At 52.8% G+C, this 22,031-nt stretch overlaps 1 protein-coding gene across 5 annotated transcripts in view; it reads right to left on the reverse strand.

Moving 5' to 3' along the window:
• Positions 1-22,031, reverse strand: part of HEPH (hephaestin) — a 61,507-nt gene that overhangs the window by 33,651 nt on the left and 5,825 nt on the right. For 4 of the 5 annotated variants that reach the window (XM_031945261.1, XM_031945263.1, XM_012553180.3 and 1 more), the window contains exons 2-9: positions 12,915-13,125; positions 10,986-11,230; positions 8,929-9,141; positions 7,843-8,025; positions 5,121-5,375; positions 4,055-4,223; positions 918-1,057; positions 426-557 (exon numbers count right to left, since the gene is read on the reverse strand). In XM_031945261.1, the coding sequence (XP_031801121.1) occupies positions 426-557; positions 918-1,057; positions 4,055-4,223; positions 5,121-5,375; positions 7,843-8,025; positions 8,929-9,141; positions 10,986-11,230; positions 12,915-13,125 (1,548 nt within the window). Of the gene's footprint in view, positions 1-425; positions 558-917; positions 1,058-4,054; positions 4,224-5,120; positions 5,376-7,842; positions 8,026-8,928; positions 9,142-10,985; positions 11,231-12,914; positions 13,126-18,632; positions 18,754-22,031 lie in introns of those variants that run through there. The other variant, XM_031945264.1, reaches the window with a different exon arrangement.

Consider the following 22,031-nt stretch of genomic DNA (forward strand, 5'->3'; position numbering starts at 1 on the left):
AGCTCATTGGCCCCAAAAGGGCTTCCCTGAGAGGTGGTGAGCTCCCCATCCTTGAAAATTTACAAGCAGAAGCCCCAAGTCTGCCAGTTGGGATCCCCCTCATGACCCTTCCAGGTCCCCAGTACAATCTAACAAAGCGCATCAGCCCAGACGTGCCCACATTGTGCCCCAGATGCAGCCCATTCAGGCCTGAATCTTCCACATTTCTCCCTGTTGAATTTCATCATCTTTCAGTCTCAGTATGACTCCGGGGCAGTCTGCTCCAGTGAGGGATCATGGGAGCAATTTGGTACAGAATAAACATCTATCTCTAAGGCAACCAAGCAGCCACTCAGTGCTCTTGTTGCCGGGCAGAAAGGCCTGCCCAAAGGAAGCCTGGTGCCCATGAAGCCGCCCCCTAGCCCCCAGCCCGGGGCCCGACTGACCATCATTATACACGATGCCCTCGTAGTCCTTCTCATAGAAGACGCCGTGCGGCTGAATGCTGAACGGTTGGGAGGCTCGGTTGTAGAACACTACCTCGATGGTGTCGCCCACCTCGGCCCTGATCACTGGCCCTGGGCGGGGGGAGAAGGAAGGAGGGCTGAAAGGAGGAGGGTTTGGGGAAGGAGGCAGAGGGGGACGAGACAGGAAGGGAGGGAGGGAGGGAGACCAAGGAAGGCCCTGCCTGGTGCACCCAGGGCGCTTAGGAAGGGCTTCTTCACTGATTCAAACTGGGAGAGCTCAGGCTTTGTCTCTATGTCCAGCACCAAGGACAACACCTGGTCTCCAGGAGGTCCTTATTATTGCCCATCCCCCATCCACAGCCTGCATCATGCAGGAAGAGCATGGAGGTGGGCACAGGGGCTGATGTGTCCCGGTTCTCTGGCCCCGGCCTCACTCTCTGGTGGCCCCAACCTGATCCCAGCAAGGCTCACCCATGATGCCCAGGTGCAGGGTTTCTTCCGACTGTGGCGTCCTCATCTGGAAGGTCTCGTCCGTGTACTGGACGTAGCGGGCTTTCCAGTAACTGCCCCCGATCCGACTGGAACTCTTCTGGAAGAACTTTTCTGAGTCGCTGAGACAGGGAGACCCAAGTGTCATATGACGTCACTGCCCATCTCCTCCCCATCTTGGGAGCCCCAGGCCTTGGTGCAAATGACTGGAGAGGGCAATAGACATGGCAAGCTGGGGGACTTGGGTTTAGGCCATGGTCCCAGAAGTTACTGGGTTGATTATGGGATGATCAACTGTGAGGGACATGGCTCTTTTCAACAATGAGGTGATTCAGGCTAGCTCCATGGTCTTGTGATAGAGAGAACCATCTGCACCCAGAGAGGACTATGGGAACTGAGTGGGGATCATGACACATTTTCACCTATTTGTTTTTTTCCTCATTTTCCCCCTTTTGATCTGATTTTTCTTGGGCACCATGATAAATGTGGCAATATGTATGGCAGAATCGCACATGTTTACCCTGGGTTGGATTACTTGCTGTCTAGGGAAAGGAAGGGAGACCCATTTGGAATACATGGTTTTGCAAGAGTTTCACAGAAAACTAGCTTTGTGTGTATTTGGAAAAATAAAAAGCTGTTATTATTAATAAAAAAAAAAGTTGTTGGCCTGTGCAAACCACAGATATGGACTCCAAGGATCAAGGGGAAAGTCCCCTGAACAGAAAATATTTACCAAAGAACTGGGAGGAAAATGAGTTGGAATCAGCTGAGAATGGCTGAAGCAACCAGTACCTGGATTATCATTGCCCAGAAGGAAACAGGATCAAGAGTTGGGAAGACCTGGTTTCAAATCTGACCTCACACACTTACTTTAGTTAGTCACTTGCCCTCCGAGGACCTTAGCTGAGGGGTTTGGATTGGAAGACCTGGGAGGCTCCTTTGTGGTGACAGAGATATGAGCAATTCAGTGACCAACCATGACTTCGCAGGACCCTTGGGGAAGCAGGGGTGTGTGGACTAGAAGGGTGGAATAAGGCAGTCCCACAGTGTCAATATGGCGGCTTATTTTCTCCAGACTTATTTGTAATAAAGAGGGTTTGCTGATTTTAGGGTTGGGGGGGGCATCATGGGGGAAGCAATAGTAATGGGAAAACTTAGAAATCATTCACAAACGTGCTGCCCCCCATCTCCACGGGATACTGGGCAGGCAGCCCAGCCCAAAGTGTAGCCGTGGGCCCCACCCCACTTGCCATGTCAACACTGCCTGCCTCTGCCCCAACACAGGCTCTCTGCCCCCTGAACTCCAGGGAATAAATAGTGTCAGATTTGGCAGGAGGATCTGGCTCCAAGGCTACTGACCGGGGGACCTTGGGCCAATCCCTCAGCGTCCAAAGCTGTAAAACGAGCTCCTCAGAATTGATGAGCCCTCTGACACAGAACAAAGAATTTCAGAGCCTCCAAAGCAGGTTCAAAGCAGCTCCAAGGCCCAGTCTTTAGATTCCCGAGATGAAGTGATTCACCCAGGGTCACTCAGTGAGTAATTGTGGCAGCCGGGATTCCAGGCCGGGGCCGCTGACTGGGTCTCCATGGGATAGAGGGCCGGGTGGAAGCAGCAACGCTGTCCTCTGCACTAGCAGGCCCTCGGACTCCTGGGCCGGGACACAAACTTGCCTCATGGAAGGAAATTTCCTGTTGAAGGCCTCTTCTGGGGGCTATACTGGAACCCTGATTCTCTAATGTGTGTGTGAGTGTGTGTGTGTGTACACATATAGGCCCTAGCACTGACAATTATACCGTATGAGGAAACTCTCAGTGTAGACACTCCCTCCACCAAAGCAGATGACACTCCCTCCATAACTTACAGCCTGATCACTAAGGGGTCAAGTGAATTGCCCAGGGTCACATGACCAGAACACATCACAGGCAGGATTTGATCCCAGGTCTTTCTTCCCAAATCCCAGGCCACCGGCCCATAAATGCTGCCTCTCATAAGCACCTCCCCGTTGTCAAATGTTGCAGAAGGTCTCCCTCTCCTGTCTCCTGACGGCAAGGAGCCGGAAGGAAAGGCCTGAGGCCTTCTCTGCTGTCTTCTCCTGGGCCTTGCACTATGTTGGAGCAGGCCACAGGGCTCCTCCACCCAAGGTTTCTACCCTAACCCCTCCCACTCCATGCGGCCAGGCTGGGCTGGGGAGGATGTCAGGACAGCCGGAGCAAGGGTAAGAACAGTTAGTCTCGCCACAGGACTGGCCGTCTCTTTCGCTTCCTCCCCTTCCTGACCTTATCTGGGCTGCTGGAGGAGGGAGCCGCAGCCCACACTTCTCCAGCAATAAAAAGCCTCTGATATGGAGGCAGAGTTCCTATAACTTACTGGGTATGGGACCTCTCTGGGCCTCAGGTTTCTCATCTGTAAGATGAGGGGAGTTAGCCCAGATTTTCTCTAAGGACCCTTCCAGCTCTCACACATTATGTCTTTGAGAAAGAAAAAAGACAAAAAAACATTATATTTACTGTAGTGCTCAGGACCTGGGGAAGGCCAAGGCAGTAGCCCCTCCCCAGGGGCCACCTGCCCATCCTCCCAAGTCTAGAGAAGGAAGGGGCTTTGGAGGCCAGCCGATCCAAGCCCCTCATTTTATAGAGGAGGAAACTGAGTTCCAGGGAGGGGAAGGGACTTGCCCGGTCTAGACAAAGGCCTTTGGAGGCCAGCTAGTGCAGCTCCCTCTTTTTATAGAGGAGCAGATTACAACTCGTGCCCAACGCTGCCCACACTGGAGGACCTCCAGACAGCATCTCATGCAATCACTTCATTTTTCAGATGAGGAGCCAGAGAGGCTTATCCAAAGTCACAGAAAGTAGCAGGGTTTGAACCTGGTTCCTCTTGACTGTAAAGTCAGAGCTCTTCCAGCTTTATCCCCCAGACTGCCTTGCTCCAGGCACTGTTAAACCTCCCAGCTTAGACCAGGCTCTGGGCATATAGCACCACCATGACTCCCAGTGTATCACAACTCAGCCAGGAGGAGTCTTAGCATTTTTTGGCCCAAAAATTAGCTGGGGGAGGTGGAAGAAAAGAGAATGGGAAAGGGGGAGAGGGCACGGGTGCCCAGGACAGGGCCACCTCCTACCTGCCAGGCTCCTGGAGGCTCTTCCCAGTCTTTCCATCTCTCCTTGTAGGCCCATAGTCCCAGCTCTCCTCAGAGGCCACAATGAAGTACTGGCGGACTCGGCCCGGAAGGGCAGCTTTCGGGGGGGTCACGGAGCATGGCTTGACCTCGTAGAGGGCCTGCATGCCATCTGGAGAAGGAACACCATAGTGAGCAGGGGATAGGAGCCCCGAGCCCGTGTCGGCGCCGGGCCCGACACCACACCTTGACATACCCAACGTGGGGCCCACCGTCCCTCTGAACAGCGGGAAGACGCTTCCAGCCTAGCATTGGGGAACGGTGTTTGCGGGTGGGGGAGGAAAGAGATGGAGCTGTTGCTCCCCTCTCCTTTAAGCCCATCTCCTTTCCCCTCATTTGCTTCTGAACTCAGCACTGGCTTCTGCCTCATCATCCAACTGAAAGTGCTCTCTCCCCAGTTACCAACAACGTCCCGATAGCCAGATCTGACAGGCTCCCTTCTCAGGCCTCGGTCTTGCTGACCACCCAGCAGCCCTGGACACTGCAGATCACCCCCTCCTCCCCCGAGACCTTCTTCTGTGTCTCCTGACCCTCCTCCTCCCTAGCAGACTGCTCCTTCCCAGCATCCTTTGCCAGCTCCAGGTCATGCCTGTCACCAGGGGGGTCCTTCCTGGGTCTTCTTCCCCTCTGAACTGTCTCATCAGCTTCTAGACCTGACTCCTCATCACCAGCTCTGAGGGCCTCTCCAATCAGATGTCCCATGAGCATCTCTTAATTAGCATGTCCAAAACAGAGTTTTGACAGGGTTGCCCCCAAACTTTCCCTTCTTCCCAACTTTCAAGGTGACGGCCATGTTCCCGGGCCCCCAAACTCACAATGTCCATTGTGAACTTCCAATGCAACTTTCTATAGAACCCCACCCTCCTCCCACCCCCATTACAGCATCCCCAGCCTCTAAGTTTCTGGGAGCTCCATGTGGCTAGCCCTGGCCCGAAGCCCCTCCCCTTCCCAGAGTCTCAGCCACTTCTCCCCCTCCCCCGAGGGGGCCAGGAGCTCCCAAACACCATACCTCTCAGGTGACTGTTCACTTGGCAGCTCAGTAGCCACCTGCCGGGGACCTGGGGCACCATCTCGGCGGCCACGAAGGTGGCGGGGAAGAGGGCGACCACGTCGGTGCGGTGGCCCCGGATCGTCAGCATCTGCCCGGGGAAGAAGGCCGTGTGCACGTCCACTTCGCTGCCCATGCCAAACAGGTGCCAGGCCACGCGTTCCCCAGAGCACATGCTCAGCTCAGGCAGGTTCCCGAAGACAAAGCCATTGATTGCTGCAACAAGTACCGAGATCACCGAGCATTAGAGCCAGAAGGGGCTGTGGGGAATATCCAACCCAGCCCCACTCTAGATGGGGAATCCAAGGTCCAGGGAGGTGGAAATGACTCATCAAAGGTCACACAGGTGACAGCGCAGAATCTGAACCCAGGCCCTCTGGCTCCCAATTTGGGACCCTCACCACTCTATACCATATCTCCCTGGCAAAAGGCCTCATTCCCTTCAGCATTCAGCTTCCACCAAGCCATGGTTCAGGGGTCAGGGGAGGGGGTGGAAGAGGAGGGGAAAGGTCCTCATTATATAGGGATCCAGATCGGGCCTCTTCAGGAAGGTGAGACAGAGGCTCCAACAGCGGCAACACAACAGCTACCTGACAGTCGTGTAGGCCTTAAGATTTGCACAGTGATCAAAGGCTAAACAATCGTGACGGACCCAGTGAGATGGGGATGATCCTCATTGGCTCATTCAAAAACAAGATGAGCACTTGGAGGAACCGGCTCTGGCCCTGGCAGGGATCCCCGAGGCAGCCAGTCCCAGCCCTTTGACAGGGGAGAAAACTGAGGCCCGGGGAGGATTATGGGCTCACTGGTTCAAGCTCACAGTAAGACCCTACCTCTAGGACTGAAAAGGAGTTTGGCCCAGAGCAGGGCCCATAGGAAGTCAGCAACCTGGCTTCTGGTGCCGGGCCCCCACGGCTTGCTGGGCAAGTCGTTGAACCGTTCAGCCTCAATTTTCTCACTGGGCAAATCTTGGCACAAAACCCTTAACTTTTGCAGGCATCTGTCAGTAGCCGAGCATTTATCAAGTACCTCCCAGGTGCACCTGCGGGCGCTGTCCGAGGTGCTGAAGATACAAAAGGAGGCAAAAGCTGGGCCTGCCCTCAAGGAACCCACAATCCCAGGGGGCCACCACATGCGAAGCCGTGTATGCAAACAAGTGGAGACGGGATAATGGGAAATGACCAACAGAGGGAAGGCACTGGAATGAAGAGGCCTTGGGGAAGGCTTCCTGGAGGAGGAGGGCCCTTCTCGGGGCTAGCCACAAAGGGGAGGAGAGATACAGAATATACAAGGATCACATGAGGGGTTTGCGAGGCTGAGGGAGACAAGGGGGGGGGGTGTGCAGCCAGTAGATAGACATGGAAGAGAAGTTAGACTCAGTGGTCTCCAAGGGCTCTTTCACTTCCAGAGCTAAGGGTCTCCATTTTACAGATGTGGAAACTGAGACCCAGAGAGGTAAAGACACTTATTCAAGGTCACACAGAGAGGAAGGAATACTTTAGAACTCCCAAGCACACAATCAGAAAAGATCCAGGTTTACAAAACCTCAGTGAGGGTGTGGAGACCTCGCCCGTGCCAAGTCCACGGCCCCTCTCTCCTGACCATTCCCCCGGCCCCATCCCAAGCCCTCCTCAGCCCCAGCTTGGCTCATACCTCCTGCCTGGGACAACCTCCCTCTCCTTCATACTGAGAGGGAAGCAGGCCGTACTGGGAGGATGCCCCTAAGGAAGGGGGTCAGAAACCCAGTCTTGGGACTGGAGGGTCATGGGACTGACCCCAGGCCCAGCTCTGTGTTTAGAGACAGCCCGTCTCAGTTCTGCCTCCAGAATCAAGTACGCCATGCTCAGTTTGGCATTCAAGGCCCTTTGTAAGCCATCCCTCTCCTGCCTTTCCGGTCTTCTCAGCCCTTACTTCCCTGCACATTTGCCTCAGCCCACTGACCCCGGTCTCCAGCCTAATGCTCCTCTACCTGTCAGCTCTGGGCGTTCTCCCCAGTCCTGAAACACACTCCTTCTCCACTCAAATTCATGACCTAGCTGGCTTCCTTTAAGTCCCTACTAATGTCCCATCTTGTACAAGAAGCTCTCCCAAGCCCTCAGAGTTCTAGGGCCTTCCCCCAGTTCGTGATGTCCTCCCTCCTGCTTTGTATACATTTGTTTACATGTCATCTCCCCCATTAGGCCATAAGCTCCTTGAGAGTACACGCTGGTTTTTGCCCCCTTTTATATCTCTGGCACTTAGCACAATGCCTGACACATAGCAGGTGCTCAATAAATGCTTGTTTTCTCTTTATATCCCAAGGGTGTAACTAACAGAGTAGGTGCTTAATAAATGTTTACTGACTGATTCCTTCCAGCTCAGACCCTTCTGAAAGTCAGCAAAGGCCCATTCCTCGCCCAAGCGGGCAGAGCCTCTAGAGGCAGTTCCCGATGGTGTTCCCCGTGGGAACGGCCAACCCAGAAGGCTTTGCTTCTGGGCTGTGGAGAATGCAGCCTCTGCCCGCCTGCCATGCTGCTCTCCCTCAGCCTGGGCACTTGTGGCTGGAGAGGCTTGCTGCTCATCTGCTGCTGAGGCCCAGAGATTCAAACCCAGGCCTGGGAAGCTCTGATCCCTGATCAGGGCAAGGATAGGGTGCAGCATGGGGGTCAGGAGCCCCGCCTCTGCTTCTGCTCAGTGAGCTCACCATGCATCATGTTGCTGTCTTGGAAAGCTTCGTCTTCTTGGTCCACCGAGGTAGGGTCCAAACAGAAGGAAGCGATGTTGTCCTCCAGGAGCCAACTCAGATTCTCATCCACCACACTGAAGAGGAGGAAGAAGTCTTGGCTCACATCCCGGCGCCTAGGAGGGGAGCTTCCAGTCAGGGTTCCTGGAGGGAGAAGGGAGAGGGCCGTGAGGAGCCCCAAGGGCTGGACAGTAAGGGGGGCAGAAACTCAGGAATAGCCCACAAGGACAGAAGAGGAGGGTCCAGAAGGTTTGGCCAATGGCACGAAGGGGGTAGAATCTTCTGAGGTGGAGCTGAAACCACCTACTCCATGTCTGTCCTGCCTAAAACTCAGCCTGGGCCGCACCCAATGCCGGGCAAGCCTTGCCCTGCCCACAGTCCTAGCCCTGATCCTCACTCTGCTCACACGTGTAGCTGGGCTATACCCAACCCCCTGCTGTACCACACCCCTACCGTCCCTCCTCCCAGCCAGCCACAACCCTCCAAGTCCCTACCCCAGCAAGGCCCAACCCGAGCGAGCCCCCTCCCTGCGCCTGGCAAACCCTGAGCGGCCCCCACCCTGAGCGCATCCACTTCTCTGGCACTGTGAGCTTGGCCAGGGAGTCAGGGAGGAAGAAGATGGAGGGAGCCAGTTCCACTGACTTGGTGACACTGTAACACTGAGAGCCAGCACCCCCAGCTCCTTCCTCTTGTCTGCTCTAGCATCGGGCAGCTCTAGCACAGCCTTTGCCATCAGGCTTCCTTGGGGGCCAAACAAAGGCACACGGGGCAAGCCACCCGGAGCCCCACACTCTGCCGCAAAAAGGCCTCAGCCGCTCCCGCCTCCTTCCTGTCCACTTCCTCTCCTGCAGTGGTAGAGACTCCAGACACCGGGCTCTCCGGGGTTTTATTTACAACCTCAAGAGTGGAAGGGAAGCCACTGGCTTCGTCGGGGTGTCGGCAGCAGCCGTCCCCTGCTTTGTCCCAACAACACCAAGCGCTCTGGCTGGTCACGGGGGCACCCGGACCCCTGGGCCCCATCCTCCTGCTCGCCCTAGCCAAAGCTACCTCTTTTGCAGGTGATGAGCGGCCCGATGAGGCCGGAAGCAATGTCTCGAGGAGCATCCACGTGGGAGTGGTAGATCCACGTGAGGCAAGCGGGGTCAGCGTGGGTGGGCGCGTGGCCCTCGGGGATAGTCCAGTTATAGGTGTGGCTCCCCCCAGGGGGGACGGCGTCATCTGCTTTCAGTCTCCCAGAGGTGTCATCTGGATACAGGGAACCTGGCAAACAGAAGAAATACAGGGATCTCCTCACCCTACTGCTCAGCACGAGGGAGCTCAGAACATCAGTCTGGAAACAAGACACCGGTCACCGACTTCTGGCCCTGCAGCGGGGGAAGGGAGGATTTGGAAACCCAGAAGGTACCGACCTGAGGGACTTCCCTGACTGCCTCATGCCTCAACTCCCTGAGGTGTGGCCACCTGGGCATTCTCGGACAGCTCACCTCTCTGTCCGGCTCCCAGACTCTGCTCCCCGGGTCTCCTGGGTGGGGCTCGGCCCGGCCCCGCCAGGGTCTAGGCCTCCCTGACAGTAAACGGCAAGTGGGTACCCTTCTGCCCCTCCCCCCCCACTTCCCAGTATCCCTTTGGAGCTGAGTTCCCCTATAAGAATCTAAGCTTCCTGAGGGAAGGGGCCAAACTGTGGCGAGATTTATGTCTCAGTGCTCAGCACAGCGCCTCCCATGGGTTTTCCTCCTGAGCCAAGGTGCTTTTCAGGTTTCACAAAGTTATTTTCTCCCTCCCTCCCTTCCTATATGATTGCCTCTCTCTCCCTTCCCCTTTCCATCCCTCCCTCTGTCTGTCTCTCCACCCTCTATATATTAATCTCTGTCTCTTCTCTGTATCTCTCCTCTCTGTCTCTGTTTCTTTCTCTGTCTTCTCCCTCCCTCCTTCCCCTTCTCTCTGTCTCTGTCTCTCTGTCTCTGTCTGTCTCTCTGTCTCTCTTTTTCTCCTCTCTCTTTCTCTCTCCTCTCTCTTCTCTGCCTCTGTCCCTCTCTATCTCTCTCTGTCCTCTCCTTCCTTTCTTCCTTCCCTCTTTATCTCTATTTCTGTCTTTCTCTCCTCTATCTTACCTCTCTCTGTCTCTGTCTCTCTGTCTCTCCCTTTCTCTCCTTTCTCTTTCTTATCTCTGCCTCTGTCCCTCTCTGTCTGTTTCTGTCTGTGTTTCTATCTCTCTATCTTTCTCCCCTTTCTGTCTCTGTCTCTCTCTCATCTCTCTATCTCATCTCTGCCTCTGTCCCTCTCTGTCCTCTCTCTCCCTCCCTCCTTCCCTCTCTTTATCTCTCTCTATTTCTGTCTCTCTCTCTTCTATCTCACCTCTCTCTGTCTCTGTTTCTGTTTGTATCCCTTTCTCTCTTCTCTCTTTCTCATCCCACCTCTGTCCCTCTCTGTCTGTTTCTGTCTGTCTCTATCTCTCTATCTTTCTCATCTCTGTCTATCTCTTCAATCCCTCTCATCTCTGTCTCTGGTTTCTCACCAATTAAGTGGAGGCACTGGCCCAAATGAGACCTACATAAGGTGCCCCCCAGCACCAAACCCTGGGATCACTGTAAACACAACAATTTGGAACCCCGGGTGCCAGAATCAAAAGCCTCATCCTCAGGTGGTGTCAGCACAGGCATGGGTCGGAGTCCCTTCCTTCTCACTCCCTGGGTTCACATCAAGTTGTAACACAAAGGGCCCTGAATAGGGAGCCAGCAGATCTGGGCTCGACCTCAGCTCTATCAGCACCTGTTGTGTGACTTTAAGCAAGTGCTCATTGGGCCTCAGTTTGTTTTTCTGTAAAATAAATATACAAGAACCTAAAGTCCCCTTCGGCTTCCCAACTCCGCAAAGAGCATTTCCAGATTTTCCAAGCTCTCCCACAGCCCACACGTTTGCTCCTCAATGGAAGGCAGACACAATTATTAGCCCTGATTTATAGAGGGGCCGCCAAAGCCCAAAGAAGTCAAGGATGTGCCCATTCTGACAGCAGAGCCAGACTTTGAGTCTGGGCCTCCTGACTATTGGCCCTCCAGAGGCCCCTCCAAATTCCCTCAGATCAGGAAAAGGGGCCCATGACTGACCTTCAGAGTCTTTCTCGTAGAAGACGCCATGGGGGTGAATTGTGTAGGGACGCCTGGCAAAGTTCTTCAGGTGGACCAAGATGACGTCCCCCACTTCCCCTCGCAGCACGGGGCCCAGGAAGCCCATCCAGGCCGGCTGGGGCACCTCCTGCGTATAGGAGCTATCTGAGTATTCCTTATAGACAACTTTATGGTAGATGCTCCCTATTCGGTCCCTGCCGGGCTCCAGCAAACTGGAGGCTATCCTGGAGGGAGAGAGAGGAGAGGCAGCAGAGCAATCACAACTCACCCTTCTGGAGTGCCAGGGTTACCGGACATCCGGGCTAGTAAATCCAGGGCAGTCCCATACGCCTTCTCAGAATCATTTTTTAAATACAAAAAAGAAAACATGTCGACTCAACAACAGCAAAAAATAATTAGGGCAAACAAAGCTGGCCCTTTTCCCTCTGAAATCTATTCCTGGGTGCCAGCTCTAGCATCCCTGCTCTAGTACCCTAAGGCTGGCAAGAGACTGTTCTCATAGTAGCCAGCAGTTTACCATTATTCCCATTTCACAGTGAGCAGACTGAGTCTTAGGAGCACGAAGCCAAAAGAAACATTGCCCAAGCTGATCAGGCCCCCTCATTTCACAGAGGGAGAAACTGAGACCACGAAGAAGAGGAGGGACTTGGCCAAGATCACACATTTAACATATGAGAGAGCTGAGATTTGCGATCAGGTCTTCTACTGTACCAAGCTAGCCACCAGTGTGTCTGAGGCAGGGAGAGGCTTGGGTGACCATTCAGTGTCTGTTCCAACCCGCGAAGTCCGGGATCCCAAATCTGGGCTGACAGAGGGGACGGTCTCTGCCTGAAAGCCCTTTGGGCTCCAGACCTGCTTTCGGATTTATGGGAAGTCATGTAACTGAGCCAGGCTTCAGGAAGCTAGCCCCAAATGCACAGGCTCCAGAGCTCCATAGTTCACCTGAGTGAAAAGACAAGCTGGCCTAGGGGTTAGAGCGCTGGGAATTCAGACGAGCTGGGAACTTGGGCAAGATGCTTGCCCGAGCTTTGGGCTTGGCAGCTGTAAAATGTGCATAACGCCATTTGTGCCACATTACTTAGGGACTTTTGCACAGAAATCATGTTCTAGATCATAAAGAGCTAAAGAAAAGTGAGCACCTGTGATTACCCACATCAGGCAGCCATGGAGGGCTCTGGGCTTAGCGTCAAAAGGCTCCTCTGCTTATTAACTGCGTGACCTTGGCCCAGTCCCTTCACCTCTCAACACCTCAGTTTTCCCATCTGCAAAGTAGAGATCATGATATTCACAATACCTTACCTCACAGGCTTGTCCTGGGAAAGTGCTCTGTAAACTCCTGCTATTGACTTTCAGCCATTTTCCAGTCCCATCCAGCTCCCTGTGACCCCGTTTGGGGTTTTCTTGACAGAGACACTGGAGCAGTTTACCATTTCCTTCTCCAGCTCATTTTACAGATGAGGAAGCTGAGGCAGACAGGCTGGAGTGACTTGCCCAGAGTCACACAACTTAAAATGTCTGTGACCGGATTCAAAGTCAAGTCTTCCTGCCTCCAGGTCTACGTTCTATCCCTTGTGCCATCTAACTGCCCTTTTTTGTAAACTTTGATGTCCCCCAGACATGGGAATTGTTTTTACCATGCTAGAGTTCTAAAGAGGGATTCTAGGATAGTAGAATATGACTTTGGAGTCAAGGGACTTCGTTTTAAATCTGAATTCTGCTATTCACCAAGACTTAGCTCAAGTAAGTAAGTCACTTCTCTCCAAGACTCAGTTTCCTCATTTGTGAAACAGGCTATTCTAGGAGACATCTAAGGTCCCCCATTGCCAGGAGGTCACTCCCCGACTCACAGCAGAGGCCAGAACACCTAAGGTTCTTAATCCCCCAGAACACGCCCCCAGTAGCACCTACTTGTCATTTCCCGGTGACTGGCCCGTGATGATGTTTTTCCCCTGTGGTAAGTAATTCCACTGGACTTCTCGGATACCCACATAGTAGACCCGGGTGGCTCCCCGAGTCGGAGAAGGCCAGAGCGCCAGGATGGAGAGCAGGGCCCCCAGAAGCCACCACTGGCCCATATCCCGCTTCGTTCTGGCAGGCAAGTGGAGGGGCAGCTGTCGGCCTGCAAGAGAGACACCGAAGAGGCTTTTGAGCCTATGTTACCAGAGTGGCTGCCAGGGAGGGATAGGTAGAGGCCCGGAGCTGTGGAAGGAAAGGGAAAGATGAGCCGGACAGCAGGGTAGGAAGGCCATGTGCCAGCCTCCGCCAGGATGCACTGCTGCACACACAAGAGATGGCGGAGCTGGCCGGGCCCTTTGGGATGTGCTGCTCCAACCCCCCTCATTTTGTAGAGAAAAGAAAAACAGCTGGAAATAGCCCAAACCAGCACTAAAACTTCCACGACACTGTGTGTGTAAATAAATATGCGTGCCACTTGGAACTGAGGACCGGGCACCTCTTGGGTAGTGCCAATTCCAGCCTGTCTTTATGTGTGGTACAGCGGGAGGAAGGATTAACTGATTCTGCCAGGCGACGGAACAAAGACAAACACGAACTGTCACAAAATACTAGAGTGCTGATCTCCTGCTCTGACATCTTTTTCACCTTCATGCAGATTTGGCCTGTGGTCCACTAAGACAACCAGCCCCCTGTGACCACCTAACCGCTTACCACTAAGCTCACTAACGAGAGGCCGGAAACTCCAAGGAGAGTGCCCTAACTTTGGGGAACCCTGACGAATCTGTGGCAAAAACAAAGATTAGGGGACTCAACCTGCACTGGGACTCTTAAGTGAAGATGGGAGCGAGACCTCAGTCTGGGGCCTGGAAAATGGGGCTAAGAAGCGCCCCGGAGGAGCTAAGGATGAAGAGAAGGAAGCTAATAGGAAGAGACACTCAATCTGCATCAGCCTGCGCTTCCCCAGTGCCCAAGATTACAGACAGCTGCCACCACACCTGGCAATTGATAAAGTTTTTAATTGCATATTCAGTTCATTAATCCTTTATTTTTCTATGTCGTTAATGAAGAAACAGAAGACTGAAAAGCATTTTGATTCTTTTATGGAGGATGGGAGAGCAGAGAACATTCTCCCCTACCACGGAGTGTGAGAGGGAACACGATGCAGCCAGATAGCAAGTATTAACCCCTTACTGTGTGGCAGCCACTAGGCTAAGTGCTTGGAAGAAGGCCAGAGGAAGAGCGGATCCTGCATCATCCCTACTACGTGCTTACAAATCTGATCTCGTTTGGGCCTCACAATAATCCTGAGCAGAAGGGGCTATTGTGATCCCATTTTATAGGTGAGGAAACTGAGGCAGACAGAGGTGAAGTGACTAATCAGGGTCACCTATTTAGGGAGCATCTGAGGCTGGTCTGGTGTGTAGGTCTTCCCAACCCCAGGCCCTGCTCTTGAGCTGCCTCATCATACCAAGAAGACAGAAGGTGTTACGTGATTTGCCTCCCTGCCACCTGTGGGTTACCAAGATCCCTTGGGAGCATTCAGCCTGCCTGCCTTTCCTGTTCTCCCTTCCCCGGGGACAAGAGCGATGCCATTTCCCATTGTGGGCCACAGACGCCCCTCTGGAAAAGGAGAAACTGGTCTCAAAGAATCAGAATTTCAAGGAGGAAGGGAGCTCAGGGCAACAAGTCCAACCTGTACTTGAGCAGGGATCCCTCTACAACATCTGACCACCTCTGCTATTAGACTGGTCCCAAGGAACTCACTTCTAAGGCGGCCCATTCGACTTCTAGACAAGGAACGAGTAGAGCACCAATGTGCGTGACCCTGGACACATCCCTTCCTCTAAGATGGACCTCAGTTTCCTTCTCTGTAAAATGAGGAGATTGAACTAGGCTCTGAGGGCCCCCTTTCCAGGCCTATGATCCTGCCCCAGCGGGTAGCTCAGTCCAGCATTGCCTGGCAGAGGTAGGTTGAAATATACCCAGCATCCCCATCTTTCCCACTGGGCAATCTGTGAGCCAGAGAAATGGTTTGTGATTTAGATAAACAGTTGTGGCCCTGGGAAGGTCCAGTGCTAGAAGCCCAAGATGTCAGGGATGGAAGAAGATCAGCTGATTAGTTTGAAACCATTTTACATACAGGGAAACTGAGACCCAGAGAGCATAAGTGATTCAGCCTCTTCCTCTCCTATTGAGGCCGTGGTAAAGCCAAATGAGATGGTGCCAAAATCCCGATTTGGTCTTCGTTATTCCCTTGAAGACTGAGGGGTTTCTCAGTCCCATTTGACAATCCATATTCAGAATTAGAGGCAACTCTCAATCCCCAGATCAATCAAAAAGTCCCCCTACATCTCACAGTGAAGCTAAGAAGTCACCCCCAGAAATTGACACAAGAAGAAATATACCAGCACCCCTACAGCCCCCCCCCAACCCTGGCTGGCTCCTTGTGAGAGGTCACTGGACCAGAACCATATCTGGTGACTTTTCCAAGGATCCGTCCAAGCCCCTCTGTCCTTTATCCTTTGACAACCTCATTCGCTCCCGTGGCGTCAACTGCCGCGTTTACACAAGTTAAATGCTGGCTCATTTGAGGTTCATTCAATCCATATTAATCACACAATCAAGCGTCTGGTAGCTGTTTTCGACAAACTCCCAGGACACACTCCTTCCCTCCTCAATGAATTCAGTACCTCACTCACAGTCTTTTTCTCTTCCCCATCTCCTGCCCTCCTATTAAGAAACATTAGCATACATATTGGCATTCCCCCAAACTCGCTCTCTTAGCGCTGCCCTCTGTCCCCCGACACTGTCCCCCCACGTGGTCCCGGCCCTCAGTGGCAGGCCTTCCTGCCTCGAGTCTCTCCCCACTCCGGGCCAGCTGGCAGCCCCGCTCACCCCCATGCTGCTCCTGGAGTCCTATACCCCCTCTCCCACCTACCAACACCTTTGCTGGCTTTCCCCCATGCCTAGAACTCTCTCCCTCCTCAGATCTCCCTTAACTCTCTTGGCTTCTGGAAAGCCCTCCCTCCTCCAAGTGGCCTTTCCCAGCTGGCTCCCTTCGTCGCTCTGAGATCAGCTCCAACACAGTCTGTATCTAGCTTGTTTGTCCACAGTACACACAGGGAAGTGGGCTTTTGATCTAGATGAATAGTTCTGGTCCGGGGAAGGTCCAATTCTAGAAGCCCAAGATGTCAGAGCTGGAGAAGGATCAGCTGGTTAGTCTGATCCCATTTTACATACAGGGAAACTGAGACCCAGAGAGGACAAGTGATTCGGCCTCTTCCTCTCCTATTGAGGCTGTGGTAAAACCAAGTTAGATGGTACCAAAATCCTGATCTGCTCTTCTCTATTCCCTTGAATTGTGAAGGGATTTTACATTCTGTCTCCCCCATTAGACAGCGGGGCACATGGCAGGACCTTAATAATGCTCACTGACTGGCTGATCTCAAACACCCCAACTTCAGACTTCCTCAATTTCCCTTCACCCCACCCCAGCTATCCTCAGAGATGATGTGGCCATTACCCACAAATGCCCCACTTCCATAACCACGAGCTCTGGAATCCCTTCATCTGCTCACAATGTGGTGTCATCCCAGCTCTTCCTCTGCCCTGTATTATTGGTAGCCCAGTTCTTCATCATCGCCACAACCCCCACAACCCTTAGTACCTTCCAGGGCATCACCCCCTCATTGCCTGCACTCGCCTCTTCCCCTTCTTGATACCTCGGTGAATCCCCTGAGACCTACACTTGTCTTCTTCCTTTCCAATTGGATTTGAATTCCAAATTTTCTCCTTCCCAGCTCCCCTTCTTCCACCCATGGATAAAGCAAGAAAAGCCAATGTAGACAGAGCCAAGCAAAAGGAATCCCACATTAGCCACGTCCAGAATAGGACATGCTTCGCTCTGTTCCCCGAGTCCATTGGCTCTCTATGGGGAAGTGGGCGGTCTGCCTCCTCACCAATCCCCTGTACCATTGGGTCGCTCGGGTTCCTAAGTCTTTCAAAGTTGTCTGACTTTATGCTATTATTGTACTTGTAGGAACAGCTCCTGCTTTCTGCTCACTTCACTTTGCTAAGTTTTTTCCCTAAGGTTCTAAGTCTTCCCAAGTGTTTCTGAGAGCATCCTGCTTGTCATTGCTTCTGACACAATAATATTCCCCACAATCATATGCCGCCACTTGAGTCATTCCCCGGTGGCTCCCCAATTTCCAGGTCTTTGCCACCATGAAAAGAGCTGCTAGAAATCTTTTTGGCCGGGTCCCTCCTTCTCTGATACATACCCAGCATTGCCCCAGGAAAAGGGTCTTTGAACTACAAGGTTCAATAGCTCCGGGGACATAAATTACAAGAGTGGTGTCAGGCCCGGATAGAAACGATTCCTGAGGATGGCCTCTTGACTTAGAAAGCCACAAATTAACAAGAGCTATGGCATGTTGTATTTGTTATTTTGTTAAACCTTTGCTGACACATTTTAATCAGGCCGTGGGCCTTGAGTCTGACAGTTCTTGTCTGGAGCTCTTGGCCTCCTTATCCTATCTTCATCTTGCCCTGCTAAGCCTCAGCCTTGGATCACTCCCCCTCCTTGCTCCCCGCTCCCCTCCCTCCTTCTCGTGCGCCGCTGAACAAAGCTGAGGAGAACTAGGAATCCCTTGGAATGGAGGCCGGGGCACATTTCTGGACCTCACTGGAACAGGGCCATGGCTGTACGCCTTCCTCATCAAGTCACTATCTCCTTGCCACAGGGTTTTCTCGAGCTTTCTCATCCCTCCCCAAGCCTCCTTTGCTTCCCCCTCTCTATCCTCTCAGCTGAGAGCTTGCCTCCCCCCTGCAGATAAAATGGAGGCATAAGGGACTGACAGGCTCACCTATCTTCTGCCATCAGACCGCTTCACCCAGCCCTCAATTGCTTTGTACGAGCTCCTTCCCCATTGCCCACAAACATGCCCATGGCCTGCCCACCTTTAAAAAGCCTCCCCTTGATCTGACCATCCCCTCTCACTCTCATCCTCTCTCCCTCCTCCCTTTTGTGGCTAAAATCCTTGAGGCCTTCTACAATTGGCCCTCTGCTTCCTTTCCTCTCATTCTCTTCTTTTCTGACATCTTCATTCCACTGAAAGTACCCTTTCCGGGCCCTGTCTCCCTAACTTCCCTATTATTGGCCATGTCCGTGCCTCCCGGGCACTGAGGCTCTCCATGAGTGTCCTCTTTGCCTCATCACTCTCGTCCCAACCTCCTGCCAAACCCTATCACCTCTAACTTTGGGGCATCTCTCCAACATGCCCCCTCTCCCTTCTGACAGAGCAGCCCTCCTAGAGCGGGCCCTCATCACTTCAAGCGTGGATTATAGCTGCTGGTGGGGGGGTGTGCCCCAAGGCTCTCCCCACTCCAGTCCATCCTCCATTTAGCCAGCAAATTGATGTTCCTTAAGTTCAAATACTGCCCTATTCATTTAAGCTTCAGTAGCTCACTATTACTCCCAGCACCAAATGGATAAAATCTTATTTGGCTCTTTTAAAAACCCTTGGGAACCTGCCCCTTTCCTGGTTCCCATTCTTCTTACCCTTTTCTCCCTTTAGGGTATTCTGGGATCCAGTGACACAGGCCTCCAGGTTGTTCCTCAAGACATTCCCAGATCCCAACTCCCAGCATTCCCAGTGGTTGCCCCCGTACCTGAAACACTCTCCTTTCTTCTGTCTTCCTTGAGGTCTCCTCTGAAATCTTTCCTTCTGCAAGAAAGCCTTTCCAGTTCCCTTTCAGACTCCTCCCAACTATCACACTCTCCCCAGCTGATCCTCTATGTCCCTGTTTTGGACACAATTGTTTACATGTTATCTTTCACCAGCACCATCCCCCCCGCCCCACGTTACACTGTGAACTTCCTGGGCACAGGGGCTGACTTGGCTTTTCCTCGGGACCTCCAGGACTGGCACCGTGACTGGCACGGGGCCGAGGCTGAATACTTGGGTGATTTGCCATTTTGACCCTCTTCCCATCCCAGGGCCTCAGTAAAATGAGGGTGCTAGACCGGCTGGCCTCAGAGGCCCATTCCTGTTGAAGATGCTCTAGCCCTGGCCCTTCCTCCTTCCCACTGCGTTCATACTGGAACTCCTGGCCTGGCGGGCTACAACAGTCTCAGTCTGGGGTTCAGAGCTCCCCAGTCTGGCGGCACCTCACCTTTCTCACCTTCTTTCATAATATCCCCCCAACTGATACACGATTCTCTGACTCCTCAACACACCATGCACTTCCCCACCCTGTATCCTCCACTTATAATGGTTGCCATCTCCCTCTTCCCTTGCTGAGTTCCTCCCCATCCTTCAAACAAATTCAAATGCCACTCTTCCAGGAAGTCTACTTTGATTCTCCACTTCCCCCAATGCCTCCTAGAGCACTGTGGTTTGCACTACTCCCGTGTATTTGGTACTACCTGTAGAGCCTTGAGCAAGGCTCCTCCCCTCCCTGGGCCTCAGTTTCTCCCTCTGTAAAATGGGAGTTGGACCAGTTGGCCTCTGAGCTTCCTTCCTATGGTCATATAAGCCCGTGTAACCTTGGACATTACAGTTATATGGGGCCACAGAAACTGTCTGCCCAACCCAATTTGAACCATCCTGGAGACTGAATTGGAACAAGGGGGCTAAGGCTCAAGGTGCTAATTTAATTTCCAGCGCAAGAAGAGTAGAGGAGTGGGGAGCTCCAGGCCGAGACACCAACATGGCCAGCACAGAAACAGGGATGCTACGCTGACTGAGTCAACGCTATATCCTTGCTGAACAAACTTCTTCCTAACTGATAAATGGGGTGTCTGTGTTTAATTTTCTCCTAATTTTGAACCTGAATTTGGGCCAATCTAGGGTGAGCCTGGTCTGTGTCACCTGGGCTTACTGATTGATTAATTCATTGTTCCTCTACTATAGTATCATCATCATCCTCATGATTAAAAATAGCATGCATGGGACAGCTAGGTGGTGCAGTGGGTAGAGCACCGGCCCTAAAGTCAGAGTTCAAATCTGGCCTCAGACACTTAACGCTTCCTGGCTGTGACCCCAGACAAGTCACTTAACCCTGATCGCCTCGGCAAAAAAAAAAAAAAAATAGCACACATATAGATCTTACTATGTGTGCGCTCTAAATAAATGTTGAATGAGAAAATGAAGGAATTATACAGAGCTGGGCTGGAAGGCAGATTAAAAAACCAACGAGGGCATGTACCTTCTACAGAAGGAGGAAGGAAGGACGCGGGAGAGGGAGAGAGCACCTGGAATCTTGAGCAAGTCCCTTGCCTCTCTGAAATCTGCGAATAAGGAGTATGGTCCAACTGGGACCCAACCCCAGCCCCCACCATGGCACTCTGTGATGGTCACACGTGAATGTCAGGAAATTATCTCTATGGGGCTGGAGTTTAGGAATGAGAGGGGAGAGAGGAGGGAGAAGTACGTGACAGGAAGTACAACTGGGGCAACAACAAAGAGGGAGGGCAAGAGCTAGCCCTCTGCCAGAGGAGATGGGGAAAGTGGCCCCGGACTGACGGACTTGGCAAGGTCTCAGGCTCAGAATGGTGGATCAGCTTTGTTCTACCCTGGGAAGTTAGCATACTGTCCAAAGAAGATGTAAACAACAGGTGAGAATGTGTGTGCTGTTCTTTTAAGGTCAAAGTACAGGAACATTGCATTTCCAGCCCTTCACCTGGAACTAGGCAGGCCCGGCCAAGGAAAAGGACAAGTTGGGGTATTCCCATCCTAAAACGCAACAGTAGACACTTATTGGGGGAGGGGGTCCTGCACGCCAGACCCCTTCTGTGCACTCACAAAATTCCTTGGGGGAGGACTCAGCACTTCACGCCTGAACTCTAGCCTCTCTCCCTTTCAAGTTTTTCCTCGTTCTAGCCCATCCACCTTCCAGGCAGCTGTCAAGTGGACCTTCCTGAACCTCAGATTCGAATAGCTCTCCTCTGGAAACTCCAATGGATCCCTATCTTTTCCAGGATCAATGAAAATCTCTCGTTTGAGGTTCAGAGGCCTTCACAACCTGGACCCCTTCTAACTTTCTGCCATCCATTTGAAGCCCCCACCCGCCAACTCTATGATCCAGCTATCATGGCCTATATGCCACTTCTCAAACACGATGCCCACTGCCAACCTCCCTGCCACTGTTCTTGGCTGGCCCTGTGCCCTTTTTTTCTTTCTTGGCTCCCTTCAAGACTCAACTCAAATTCCCATAAATGTTACAGCTGGAGGGACCTATGGCACAGACTATCCGAAGTGGGGGGCCTTTGGGGCAGAAAACGGCACCGAGAGAGATGTGCCTTAGAACAGAGAATATCAAAGCCCATATTGTCTTCAGGATGCCCCAAGTCACAACCCAGTAGGTCGTCAGCAGAAACAAAGTCCCAGCTGGGAAGGACCTTAGACCAAGGACCAGAAGAGTTTTAAAGGCCCTGATAATCACAGAGCTAGAAGAGACTTTAGAGGCTTTCTAATCCAACTTCCCCATTTTACAGATGAGGAAACTGAGATTCATCATGTGAAAATGGGTTTCCCAGGGTCAGAGAGCCAGGCTGCCACTGTAGATCTTTGGGCCTCTGTAGCCTGTTCTCCCTGCACTATGCCCTGTCGCTTGGCAAAAATAACTGAGGAAATTGAGCCCCAAGACTTGCCAGTGAGTTCCTGGGCTCCTCAGTGGCAGAGCGAGGGGAAGAGCCCATCCTTCCCCAGGGCCCCCTCTGGCTGGCCCCGAACAGCGCGCCTCGGCTGCCAGCAGCATCCCAGCCGGCCTTGGCCCACCAGCCCGGCCTGCTCTTGGCAGGCCCCGGAGCGTCTGCGCCGTAGCCGCTCGCTCAATGTGGAAGTGTTCAAAGCCAGGCCCTCAGAAGCTGCTTCCATCCTCACATTACCAGTTTGAAAACCACATCAAAGCTCGACGCTGACATGGGGCTGGTTGGGGTTTTCTAAAATAGTTTAAGTGGTTATACCACACTCTTTCACACTGATTACTTCATTGGCCTCTGGGGCGGGGGATGGGGCGGCAGGACTGGGAGTTCCCAGGAAAAAGTCAAGCCAGTGAGCCCGAGAA

The sequence above is a fragment of the Sarcophilus harrisii genome, chromosome X, assembly GCF_902635505.1.
Source record: "Sarcophilus harrisii chromosome X, mSarHar1.11, whole genome shotgun sequence".
Lineage (NCBI taxonomy): Eukaryota > Metazoa > Chordata > Mammalia > Dasyuromorphia > Dasyuridae > Sarcophilus > Sarcophilus harrisii.